This window comes from Metopolophium dirhodum, chromosome 3 (assembly GCF_019925205.1).
Source record: "Metopolophium dirhodum isolate CAU chromosome 3, ASM1992520v1, whole genome shotgun sequence".
Lineage (NCBI taxonomy): Eukaryota > Metazoa > Arthropoda > Insecta > Hemiptera > Aphididae > Metopolophium > Metopolophium dirhodum.
Genome location: NC_083562.1, coordinates 7,106,252 through 7,121,171, shown reverse-complemented (window position 1 = coordinate 7,121,171; position 14,920 = coordinate 7,106,252). Strand labels below are relative to the sequence as shown.

Genomic DNA, 14,920 nt, shown 5'->3' with positions numbered 1-14,920 from the left:
ATTTTCCTCAATGCAAAAACCACAAATATTTTAGACGTTTTAACCACAAAATATGCTCGAAAGTATAACACAAATATTCGTCTTCGATTACATTAAATGGATCGCTACTACAACATATACATACACATAACATAAAAAAAAAAGCGTACCTATTATTTGAATTTCAAAGCCTAATATTATTACATCAATCTGTTTACAGGTCAATAATTCCATATTTAATGTTTAACAAACCGAAATCTTTATGTACCTAATGTCCTAATCTATATATATATAGGTAACAGACTATTATGATAATCAAATCTAATGGGATAATAACACTTTTTTGTGGTATACGCCGTGTGTGTGTGTGTGTGTGTGTGTGCGCGCGCGCACGCGTTTGTGTATAAGACCAACGAACTCTTAACAATATAATATAAAGGTGTAACTTCTTCTTTAGTAAAACTGCAAAACACATATTTAATGACATGATTAACGTTTTGCACTCGTAATATGTCTTGTAAAGTTTCCAACCGTAATTTATCGTACGTATAATTCAATTCAGAATGATAATATACAAATTATAACAAAGGAATCGTACGTATCGTAGTTTATAATATTAATTATGGCCGCCCGCAGCTCCGTTTCCCGAGTCCGGGAAAGGAGGATGGTATTCGAGATCGGACGAAGATATATACGCTCGAAGACATTATACGAATTGGAACTGAAGCCAAAGGGCGGCGGATACGCCAAAATAGTGGTCGGAACAAACTTTCGCCGACATCAAAACGCACTAAGTCCCTCGACCACAAAAATATATTACGCCAAACTCAGCGAACGCGTCGTGCACTATATAATATAATGTTGTGTTGTACGGCGATATTATGCGCGCGTGAACGATATGGCTGTAAAGGTCGTCGGTGCTGCAGTAAAATAATATTAATCGACGCCGATTAGGATTGCAAAGTACAGGTGCCCGTTATTAATATAGACAACAATATCACATTCTCGTCCGCAATATTTTTGTGCCGTAACCAAGGTTATTTATGTGTCCACAACACAATATGATGTGATCGGTTAATGGCATATGCACAAATATGACAACCATATGTGTAACAGAGTAATATATGAAATTATAATACGGTAGGAATAAATCGTTTTTTATTTTCCGTATTTGAAACGTACCTATATAGATCAACGCCGAGACTGGAACAGATTTCAAAATTCCGAGTCCAAACAGAGTGAAATAAAAAAAGTTTCGGTAAAATTCGGTCTTCGGTTCGGTGTAATAAAAAATATAAAATGATAACGGTAATAATAAAAAAAAATTGTAAGTCGTTAATGAAAAATTACTAACCGTCAACAGCGTATGCACATGCATATACATGTAGATTGTAGGTACTCATAAATTATACTATATATAAAGTTCTGCAATTTTACGGCAAAAACCGATTTATTCATATGTAGCTATAGTCCATCACTCATGTCGACTTAACATTATTTTGAATAAGACGAACGCGTAACTAATTATGTTCTCAATATCGTAACACTCATATAAACGAAATAATGCATTTTAAAGCGAGAACCATTGTATTATAATTTATACATTTGTTATTTCATAACATATATGCATATATATATATATTATGTACGCATCTTGATTTACGGGTATGTAAATGTTTGAATTACAAATTTAATACATTACACGTCACCGGTTTACGTAGAATGTACAATCAGAGATGAAATATCACGTTTTGATAAATCCTCGTAGGATTATTATTATCATTAACCAGTAATTGACGCTACTGCATATTGATGAATAATATACGTACACGCAAAGGTGCTAATTATAGACAATTAGCAAACGTTACGAAATCAGAGCAAAAGTTAAAAAAAATAAATAAATACATATTCGATGAAAACGTTAAACACATTTAAAGCTTTAAAATCGTTTCAAGTCAAATATTAATCACTGCTGCAGTGCGTGACGTTGTTGAAGAATAAATAACTGGAACTACAGTTACTTTTTTTCTTCGTTTACGATTTGAATATTCTTAGACACACTTTTCAATCACACACGCGACCTACGGGTTACCGGCGTCAGGCGGTTTACCTGACCTTTTAATCTCGACTTTTGATTGATGAAATATTCAACGTAGTGAGTAAAATAAAAAATAATAATAAATAAATAAAAAAATCCAACCGTGAAAGGTGAGGCTGCAAGCACACACATTGACAGAACCAATCGGCACAGTGACATTTTAAATCATCCGTCGTTTACACGGGGCGCACGAATAACACATCCAATACCATTTATTCCCCCTGGGCACATGTTGATGCGTCTGTTTAGGTATTCAAGTCTGGTTCGGTTGACCTGCCGGTTGCTAGTGATTGCTTTTAAACGGGGAAAAAATCGCCTGAATATTTGAGTACTCCGGGCACGGGCCCATCTCGGTTACAGATGGTCTCTTAGGGGACCAACAAATAAGGAGAGAAAAAAAATACTCGCAACGACCCACGCACGTCGGTTAGTGGTGGCAGAGTGTAAAAATACAACATCTAACTAAAAAAACGGAAATGTGTTACAATTCGTTTGGTTAGTAGTAATTTCTTTTGTCGAAAAAACAAACGTTAAACGAACCAAGTATACGAAAATTGTTTGAGGAATCGAAATTTAACGGACCAAGTTCAACGGGTCAATGAATAGTGAATACTGAATATAATAAATTATTTAAATTATTTAAAGTTTTATTGCGCATTAATTAAAATAACAAATTACGTGACCTGTGATCACGTACATACGTGTTACTGTCCAATTCACCGCGGACTTAATAATAATAACTACCAACTCATAAATTATGGACTTGTATTTTAAAAATTATTTATTAAACAAGTTTAATAATTTTTTATAACATTACAATATTAATTCAATAATTGTACGTTATAATTTTAATTTATCTGATAGTTCCACGATAATAACAATATGGAAAACTTGTAAGGTAAAGTTTATATATAGACGTATTCAGACATAAATCTAATAAAATAGAAGCAATTAAAAAAAGGTAATGGTCTGTAAAACTTTGGGTAACAAAGTTTTTGTTTAGGAAATCTGTTTTACCTGTACTATCCCGAATTTATATTGGATAGAACGTATTGAATCATAACATGACAACTGATGAGTCTATTCGATACATATGTATAGGAAGATGCATCTGCCTAATAATTCTATATTTTTGGACTAATAGAAACTGTGCATCATCAATTAATAAAGTATAAATATTACATGCAGGACGAGATTTTGTTATTGTTTATATAGCTACAAACATATTTATTCAACAGTGAACTGAGCTTTTAGTCGTTTAGGTTTCAGTCATTTAATTGGTATTTCGTTACGATGACACTAAATAGTGACACAATATTACAATAATAAGCAATTATTTCGAACCGGACGATAGTTAACGCCGTTGATGGCTACGGCTGGCTACTCCAAGCATTAAGTATTACTTAACAACTTAAGTAGACATGTGAAATAAAGTTTATACGTGTAGTTTTATTTTACAAGTACAATCAAGAATTATTTCTCTAAAAATGTGTTAGATTTCAAATAGGGCTCAATTCGTATAGTTCTGCAGCACAATGCATCATGATATGATAATACATTTATATAACAGTGAGTTGCCGAATCGTCGAAGTCTGCAAGTATTGTTTTAAATGGTTCAATTTTGTATTACATTACTTTCGAATCGCACAAAAAAATACAAAACCATACAAAACAGGTTTTCTGTGTCGAGAGGATGTCTGGAGGAGAGGTACCTATACGATGATGATTTACATACTCGACGGCGATCGGATATAATGACTATACTACCACTACTACTGGGAAATGCGCTTCGATTATTATAAAATCAGCTCACGAACCGCGTGCGTAACGTAACATTACCTATGAGTCGAACTGATGGAATATTATGCAAACTCGTGTTACAAATAAAAAAAAAAAAAATGAACACAACAAAATAAAAAATCGTATACATCTTATTACATTGAGATAATGACTAAGTCAAAAGACCAACGAACGTGATTGAGAGATTGTCATTGTGTGGACAGAGACGGAGATGGAGAGAGAGTGAGAAAATAAATTATATTACGTCCTATCCTATTAAATATGAGATCATCAGTATAGACGCATATTATTATAAGACATCGCACGATGGCAAAAACCGACTTCGCGCGTCTGCTTCCGCCGTTTTCAAGGACTAAGAAACCACAGCCACAGCCGTTTATTATTTTTGATAACGCTATTGTCCTGCAGCTTTGTAATTCATGTACCGTGCACATGATAAAAACGCAGTATCCTAATTTTTGTTTTTATTTTAGATGTGTGTACTGTGTATGCATAGATATAATGGATAATCAAAGGAAAAAATTACATACGTTTAGGTAGGTAACGGATTGTTTATAAAATCACTAGTAAATTAAAATATAATATAGAACAACAATTAATCGAGTTTATTGATAATAGCCCATCCAATATTAAATAAAATGACCTGTTACAGGCCAGTGTTCCAGTGCATACCCATTATACAATAATTAACAACACACAATAACTAGAGTTCATTAAATATGGACAATTACATCGATAATTTATGTAATATTAATACAATTTAAATAGACAAATATAATCAATTGTTATCGCGTAAATATTCATATCAATATTTTCATTTGATTTTCATTACAAGGCAATAATTACATAGTTTTATTTAGAAGCGATAGTCTAGAAAAAGTCAAATAAGTTAATATTAATCTTAAGGTTATAACCTTAAGGCTTAACCTAAGGTTTAAAGTGATTTATAAGGCGTGTGATTATATATATTTAACAACCAAATAACTAATTTGATTAGACTTAGAAAATATAAATCTCGAACACCGCCGCCTAATTAATTTTGCTTAACTAAACATTCGTCCTGGTTAAAATATAAAAATAATATTTAAATAAAATCGACACATTGTATAATATATTATATGCACAGTTAAAATAATATGTCAGCCAACATTATAAATTTAACGGAGTTTCACATGGGACATAGCAAATAGCTGAATATTTAATTTTTATACTGCAGCGTATTTGTATTAAATTTTCGAAAAAACGTTAGTTGAAAACAGAACATGGTTATTGCTTATTGTTACGTATGTTATTGCCATACACTATTGTAGTCAGCCCGTTCTGAAATAGTTTAACTGTCGTAAGTGATGATTCTCTTTTGGGAAAAAACTCATTTTTTTCATCACGTAAATAATAGGTACCTATAAGTATGTATCTATGTGCACATACGTCTGCTGCATCTTAACTACAATAATAAGCCGAGAATAATATGTATATCGTGGGAAATGACAAATTTATGTAACTAGCCGACCTCGATTAGTGGTATAGTGTGATTCATGCACTAAACCACAAATATGTACCTGTCAAATATCGAATTTTGTCGGAACAACCAATAACATCACATAAAAAAATAACCTAACCTGCACCGTCGGACCGGATACCGTTCAAGAACACAATGTAACGTAAGTAAGTAAGTATATAATATTCGTAACTTGGAGAAAAAAAAAACAATAGCCAATTCTGGAGATTGTCAACACGGGAGAACGTCTTTGTCAACGACCTAATTTCCTGAACGCTGCATGCATGAGGTTTACGCACGTCGAAGCTTATACACCACAACAATGAATGCGTACAATCAAGATCGGCAGCAACGCGAGAACGCTAGCTGCAGTTTATTGTCGAGATGGTTGCACCATATCGGCATACGGTTTACACGACGACAATGACCGAGGCACTTAAATAAAAAAAAAATCTCTAAGAGTCAAACTATTCTAAAGTTCCTCCTACAACTGTTACCCTGTACAGTTCATAATCCCATTCATTGTTACGGGATTTACATATAGTAATTATTAGATTGCGAGTACCTATATATATATATATATAGGTTTCGACTGTTTGGAGGTATGAAATGATAACCATCATATCATAATAATACAGAATGATATTATAATATTATGTTGTATCCACTTTCCACTTTAACAATAAAACCCCGTTTGTACTCTTTGCACATTATAATAATATAGTGAAATCGTATTTTTATTTCTAATCGTACAATAAATTTGTTTTTAAAAACTACGAGACAAAACCGGAAGCTTGGATCCCAAAGCACACAAAACAATTACATGGCTAACAGACTTTAGCAAATAGATGTATAAAGAGGTAAGAGAAAAATAAACGTCTACGTCGACACTTAACTCGCCTACGGCATATTATTCTGTATACAACTTGAGTCGACCTTGCTATACTACAGCGCCTTTCAAAACATTGATTACAGAAGCCTAATTATTGTTACTATATAGACTAGTTTATATTTGGTTCTAACAATAGCAACAATGACGCAAGTAGATTAATGTACTTTATTATATTTAGTGTCTTTAAAGTGTTGTAAATTGTAATACATATATGTCAAGTACGTATGAAGTAAAATTTTAAATGAATAATCAAATTTCACATTACGAACAACAGTTCATTTTAAATGCCATCAATATTCTCCCGACAAAACTTGGTGACCAAATAATGTTTTAATGCAAATATGAATATTAATAGATTATTGTCCTTGAAAAGGGCATTAATGTTATACATGCAGAATAATGTACCCATGTTGATGTATGTTGATTTCTTGCACTGGAATTATGCAAACTATGATAATAGAAAATAATAATAATAATAATAATATTAAAATGTTTGCATTCAACAGCTGATTTTGTCACCATTATAACCGAAACAAAGATGACGATATTCTCGTTGAACGCAAAAGGCAAAACCTGCAGCAAGGCCTAGCTAGGAGTCTGCCACAATATAACATGTGCGACTTCGTTACTGCACGTGACCATCGCCATAACGATTTCGTGGGATTCCATGGCAGGTCTCTACACTCGATGAACGATGATGTCTGGGTTTAATTTCGAATGTGTCTCTTGCATAGCCCGAATTCCTACATACGCAATCATCGCAGCAGTCCGTGGTTTACGAACACGACGGCTTATTTATTATTATTTTTGTTGAATTTCGACACGCCAACACCGTATACCGTATATAGTGTATCCACTATCCGTATAATATAGTGGTCAAGTGCAGGGCGAGGGGGCGCGGGAGTTTGGAAAATTAATTTTGGCCGAGCACACTGTTCCCCACAAACGCGATATTAAATAATATCCTATGTATACATATATGTATGAACCGCCTGTACGAGGTGTAGTTGATTAATTAGGTGTTCGGTGTTGTGCAGGGCGAGCACGCGAACAATAGGGCGCGCAGCTTAATCTCCCGCATTTTGCCCAGCCCTGTCGCTGACCGACGACGGCGACGGAACATCTGTTACGGACACGAGACTGTATAAATTATTACTATATATATATATATATATATATATATATATATATATATATATATATATATATATGTATGTATAAAATATTATACAATAATATAATATACATGCACATGTGGGCCTTTTCATCCGAGCGAGGCGCCGCCGCAAACAGCCACCGGTGCGTGAAAAGTAGCCAATGAAAAAACCGCACGGGCTGTGCTGCATTTCGATGAGAATATGTTTATATTATGTCAAAATTGAAATTTAATTTTCAATTACCTCCAGAATAAACACAATTACCTGATTACCGTCTTGTTTTCGGATGTAATATACCTAACCCGCGTTTAAACCGATGGTTTTATACATAATTGGTTCGAAATTATAACGATTAACGACGAGCTCTAAATATACTATACTTTTTATACATAATAACTTTCTCGATTTTAGTTCGTGATATATAGCAAGTTCCTTGCAAACCGTACAAGTGCAATATTAAAATATATACGCTTTTCAATATGAAAGAGAATCAAATCTGCATTTTAAATATTATACATTTCGTTACAAAATAATTGTTTGTACAGATGTTACATTTCAACAATTATTATTCAAACGGCGTGCATATATCAATAATCGTCGAATTGTTATTATTTCGATTGGAGTGGATGATACCACTATATTATAATCAGTTTCTTTGTAACTGCACGGAAACACGGTTCGGTACGGTGTTGTTAGGCTTATATAAGTTATATCAGATATCAGGCGTCATAATATATACCTACGAATGGAAATCGAAAAGTTGACTCACCTATGAGGAGGCACGTACGTGGGAGATACCATAGTATTTCCTGCGCTCTTTATTAACACAGAAGTGTAACGGGTTATCAGCATGGTAGTATCGCCTTCATGGGTGCTGCGTAGGATACACAAACACACATTTAGTATACACACAGATAAGGCATATATATATATATATAAAATATAAACGTCGATTTTGTACACAACAAACGACGGGTGGTGTATACGGTTTTAATGCATTGCGGTCGGTATCGAAACGGTTTAAAGTTTATGGCGGGTTGAAGGGACACAATACGTGAGATAATGGCTTATCAGTATAAACAATAAACATCATATATTTTTTCGTGAAAACAAAGACCTAACACGTCTCGACGCCGGACCCTAAGCGAACGGTCATATTTGACTTAGAACACTAGAACAGATAAATATTGGTTTGTAGTTTGTACTAAGTAACTTGGTGAAGAAAAATGATAATACAAATATACCGACGACGATGTTTTTACTTCGTTTTACTTCGACGTTTTACCGAGTACCTACATGCATTTTAAATGTTGTTAGTCGACCTGCGATGAACCAGTGACGTGTGTAAATAATTTCGAATAGCATTGTGTTTTGTATAGTCATTAAATTAAGTAGGAATAAAGCGGATTCAAGTAAAATGTTCTAATCACGTACCACGCAGTATACAGTGAATGTAATTTTAAAACCAGTTGCAATAACTTTTTGAAAAAATCCGATCTAATGATGTGTATTGGACGAAAAAGAAAACGGCAATTATGTTCATCGATAATAATAATAATAATTGTCAGTTATTGGAGCTTTATAATTTTGATAAAGCTGCAATAAATGATGAACTTAAAATTAAAACCGGTAATGAGAAAAATTATTATTAAAAAAAAAAAATGATTTATATCTTGGCAATATCGATATACAATATACGGAAAATCGCAATCATCGAGTGTCCACTGTAAAAGAATGAAAAAAAAAAATTGAGAGAAAGTAATAGCGACCAGAAGCGTTTAAAGTTTAACGTTTTTTTTTTTTTTTATTCATTGCGTATTACCCGTTTCGTACTCGACCGTATGTGCTATAATTGACATCGATTACCATTTTTATCCGAGATCGACGACGGACCGCAAAAACTCACGACACAAAAAAAAACCAAAAAAAATCACCAAAAATTATTCGACCAAAACACCACTAAACGAACAACGGGTACACGACAACAACACACACACACCGCGCGCGCTCGAGCACTTCGAGGCGTCTATATACGACGGGCACACACGCGACACACGGACACTGTACACTGCGTATTTATAATATATAATAATACCAACTATAATAATAATAATAACAATATGTATATTATACACCACGGCACACAAGAGTGCGTATAATATTAAAGTATATAATACGCCGCGGAACACACGCACGCACCGACTAACCGGTTGACCGACCGATCGATACACGCGAGGCCCTTCTAGTAGTGTATAATGCATACGTAGGCGCGCGCCGCCCGCCCACCCGTCCCCCCCAAACACACACATGTACACACACGACAACTCGAACGCACGCACCCCCTTCCAAAAGAGTATTAATATAAATAACCACCGTGCGTACCATATTCATTATGCGTGCTCGACGTCGGATGACGAAGATCGGCGTATAATCTATTACAATAATAATAATATTATAGGTGTATATAACTACCACAGTTGCAGCCGAAGAGGTGTATACCAGATACCTTATACCGATATATTATGGCGATATCACCCGGGGGAGCTGACGATGAACACACCGCGAGCGGTTAGACCGACACTCGCGTATAGGTGGCACAATAACCGGATAATCACCCGAATAATAATAATAATAATAATAATACCGTAAGTATACAAGTATGTACACCTGTGTGTCATATAGTCTTGTAAGTATGTGTACACGTGCGTCGTGCCGCGGCGGTTGCTGTCGCGCGATCGCGGCGTTTATAGCACGACGGCGGCGACCCAGAGGTCCTGCAGTGTTATGCGGGTTTTTTAGTTGGTTTTGTTTATAATTTTTATTTTTTTTTTTCACTGCCGTTGAAATGTCCGCAACGAACTCGACAATAAGGCGTGTGCCCTATGCAGGTATAATGAATGACGATTTTAATAACAATGCGACACACGCACCTGTACATAATAATATATACCGGGAATAAATGCATCCGTGAGTCGGATGTTTTGTAGAACCACAATGGAGAGGATGGGGACGGTTGGGAATACGACGAACTTAAAGTTTAAGGCTCCGAGCACTTACTGTAGTTTTATATTATATACGTTGGTGTGTTTATATAATGTGTATAATATATACATCCGTCGTCGAAATTGTAATAACAATAGAGGTTATTATAGTAAAATGCTGTTGGTAAAAAAGATAATAATAATATCTTGCATTGAATGGGAATATCGACTACTTTTTACACATTCTGCTGTTTCGTAGTACAATAGGTATATTATTATGGTGATGTTTGCAGTGCGATATACTGTATTTTAAATTGAAAATAAATAATTGATGTTTTATATATTAGGTATTAGCTGGGGTTAAAAAATTTTAACAGTGATTATAAATTATTTCAACAATATATTCAATAATAAATATGAACTGATTATGAACTTATGAGCTGGTTCATTACAGTGAAACTAATATGCTAGTTGAAGAGGATATACTTGGTGAAGATCACGAACGCAATATGAACGCACTTCTATCAAGTCGTTGGAACATTAGAAGAACAATTAATAATTAATCAGTAGTGAATAGTTCTTAACGCTAGTTATACGTAAATTAATAATTATTATTGCATAATAAATTCAAAAACTATAAAAGTGAGAAAGTCATAGAAACAAATTAACTCTAATATTATATACCTTATTGTTGATTGTAGCTAAAATAGTGAAAACTTTCTATAATAATGATGGGTGGTTTTGCCAGCAGTCAAGTACTAAAAGTAGGCAATATACATACAGTGTCCCGCGAGGATTTACCCATTGTGATATCTCTTGAGATAATAAATATATCATAAATCTGTTTTTTTTTATTAGACTCACGAAGAAAAGGACTATTTATATTTAAATTGGACATAATTTATTTTTTAATTTAATTACATCTGTTTATAAAAAAATTAAAAAAGTTATTTTTTATTTTTGAAACAATTGAAGAACCATTTTAGGTATAGAGTTTATTTTTGAGAAACATTTTGACTTTTCAACATTTTATTTTCATAAATCTCATGATTTTTAATATTTTTTTTATAGTTTCTAGGTAAAACAGCAAAAAAAACAGTTTTTGTCAGAACGGCGAGTATATCCTCACGGGACACCCTGTATATTATGTATATGGTAAGTAACTTTTATTGGTAATTTCAGGCCACAGTGAATCATTTATTTTAATATATATGATGAAACGAAACGTTTTACATAATATATTGACATTGTTAATATCATGGATTATAACACCACCCGGTACTATATTTAAAACCATTCACTACATTCGCAGATTAATTTCAGAAATATTTAAATTAGTCATACTAAAATAACTTTTTCGCATTAATTAAGTCTCAACCATACACCGTAATAAAATGTTTGCTGGTTTGTAAAAAATCGTAAAACTTATTAAGTTATAACCTTTATCACGATTTGGTTGTTTTAAGACAATAAATCAAAAACTAAATGTGTGTATAATTTAACTATTACAATTGTGAAAAATGGGCAACATTCAAATTAATGGAAATATATCTATTTAAATAATCAAATGCACTAAATGTTATTACACCATTTTTTTTAAATATCATAGCTTATGAGTTATGACTAGCTATACATAGTTTTAATTCATAACTAAAGACCGTGTTTTAATTTTAATTTATCTAAACGTTTTACTGTCATCAGATAAATGAGAATTTAATCAAATATGTACCTATAATGGACAAATTACGGAGTTTTCCTATTTCACTTATTGCTAGGTACTTATAGACTTATTATCAACATTTTTGCAATATCAATTCAATAATATACAATAATATGTACTGCTACAGGTAGTTAATTTACGTATTTAGATATTTAGAAGGTACAAACATTTTTATTTCAATAAGGATATGACCTAAAAATGAGAATATAGGCATGAATACAAATATTATGAGAAATTGGGTGGGTTTAAGTTTAGGTATGTTTAACCAGCTATATGAGTAAATCTATTGCCAAATGCCAATCTCAAAATAATTTTTACCTGACAATTATTTAAATACGAATTTAAATTATTAATCTGTCATTATATATAAGCTTGTACTATTTAATTCAGTTAAATAGATGTTTAATTCGGATTATAGTGAACAATAAACATAATAATATTATGTTATGCATCCATATATAATTATCATACACTATAATTCATAGTGCATAATGATATAAAACGCCGTCAACAGTTGAACAATAATTATTTTAAACCGATAGTCAAAAATATAATATAAATACACCAGCGTGTTCTTTAAAGCAAATGTTATTATAAAATAATTTATATATTATTTTAATATATGCAAAGAATGAATTAATAATAAAATATATATGCTCCCAACTTTAACGTATTCATACAAAATCTAACCTTCTAAATCCATGGCGTTAGATGTGTAGTGTGTACTTACTGCGTACTTATTGTGTATGCAAAAGGGTCATCGGGATCGACTTATGGGGTGGAGTCACCCTTTTTGAAATTCAGATTTATGTAAGTTCGTTCGTGTGCCCTCCTGTTACTAGCACGCAATGCGTAATAACGTCGATACGTTTACCATTTGTGTTTTTATTTTTTTAAACAACAAGAAACGATTTGCGTTAGAAGTAATAACAGACCAAATAAACCGGTTTGTTTGCGATTACGATCCTACTATTCTCCGACACCCTCTTTTTATCGTTAAAATATGTTCACCGTGCAGTGTATGTAGTTGCGTTTTTTTATAATCGTAAAAATTCCATTTGATTTTGTTCAATTTCTCAATTTTAAATACGATTTCAATTGAATCAATCGAATTTACGAGAGCGATAATCAATTCGTGGTAACGGTATACGACGTTTTAACGGGGTTTTGATGTAAATAATTCGGAATGCAATTTGTGTGCCTGCAGACATATGTTTATCAACAATACTTGTGTAATTATATTTACAGCATTGTAGATGAGCCTAATACACGTCATGATACTTGGCAGTTATTTTTTTCCCATTAATGAATGTACAGCAGTCGTAAAACCGAATTATAATTTACAGTTTAGCGTATTTCATTATTTTTTTTTTTTTTTAAGGAGTGTCATGTGCGTTTGACGACGCGTGTGGTTGCTGCGGTCTGACACGTGTACTGCTTTACTATTGGGGGGACACTCAAACCGAAATCATAATACTGTTCTGTGTTCACACACACATCCACGTTAAGTTTGAATTTAAAATGCATAATGTGTAGGATAAAAATGTGAAAATATTTGCAAATCGAGCCTAAATCAAAATATTATCTTGAATAAAAAAAACCATGAATAATAAATTAAACTGCTATCGTCAATGAGTCCACCGCATAATTTAAAACATAATAAAAATATATTAAGGATATCAAGTTTTGAATAATACGTGGGCTTCAAAGCAATCAAAGCCATAGTAGTTTTATTGAACATTTGAACGACTATAGTAACAAACAGTGTCATAACTTTGATTTACAATCCTTCGATATTTTGAACAAGTCAGAATCAAACACTGAATTAAATTTTGAAAATACATCTTTATCATGTATGGACATGTAGTCGGGTATAGTGTACTGGCAAGAAGGAAATTACTTATTTTCAAAATGTGGCATGGTGGTTTCTGGCCCATCACGTCTGCTGGGCGTAGAGCATATAAAATACGAATAAAATGCAATCTCAAAATGCCTTCCACCGTGTCTGATCAGATATATTCGGACAGTCGCCCACGCTATAGTCATAAATATATAATAATGGACTGAATCCTTAGAGTATTACTCTCTGGGGTTTCATTATGTGCGAGACATCCGACACTTAGCCATCCACTCGGTTTCCGAAAGCAAAAAAGTGTGTTATTTACTTCCGATAACGGCTTTATATACGAACAGGAAAGAAGACTCTTAAATTCCCGTCTCCAGAGAATTTATAAAACGATGGGTTAGCTGCAGTAATTCAAAAAGCTATAACGACTTACAAATAACATTTATGGCACATAATGTGAGAATTAAATTGCTAACTAAATTCCTCATTTAAAACTAAATAGCACTTTTAAATTTTAAATTAATTTTTCTATGATACCATTTTATATGTTTTTCCAAATCTTATACTTGTAACTATAATAATAGAGTACCTAACAACAAAATTGTATTTAAAACAATTATACAACAATAACAGAATAACATAAAAATGTTATAGCAATTAAAAATTATAACTCATACACTAACTATACCGAATATTGTAGATATATAAATATGATAAAATGCAAATTATTTTGAAACTATTATCATTTACGTTCATGGTTGACTTATATTTTATTTTTGTAAATGGCCGAATTAAATTACTTTCTAATAAACGTTTATGTAATATTCAATAAATGAAAAATGTTATTATAGGTACATGTTAAACATACAATATTTTCAATTATTTTTATACTTTTATTGTAAAAAAAAAAAAAAAAATGAAAAATATAATTATTTTTATTAAAACGAAA

General features: G+C 32.6%; 1 protein-coding gene across 6 annotated transcripts in view; it reads right to left on the bottom strand.

Annotated features, from left to right (window-relative positions):
* The window catches only part of LOC132940287 (protein sprint), a 93,555-nt gene that overhangs the window by 52,527 nt on the left and 26,108 nt on the right, over window positions 1-14,920 (bottom strand). For 2 of the 6 annotated variants that reach the window (XM_061007788.1, XM_061007787.1), the window contains exon 4: window positions 8,194-8,298. The exons of 1 other annotated variant lie outside the window; for it this stretch is intronic. In XM_061007788.1, coding sequence (XP_060863771.1) covers window positions 8,194-8,298 — 105 coding nt within the window. Of the gene's footprint in view, window positions 1-8,193; window positions 8,299-9,246; window positions 9,632-14,920 lie in introns of those variants that run through there. 3 more of the 6 variants (XM_061007791.1, XM_061007792.1, XM_061007793.1) reach the window with 3 other exon arrangements.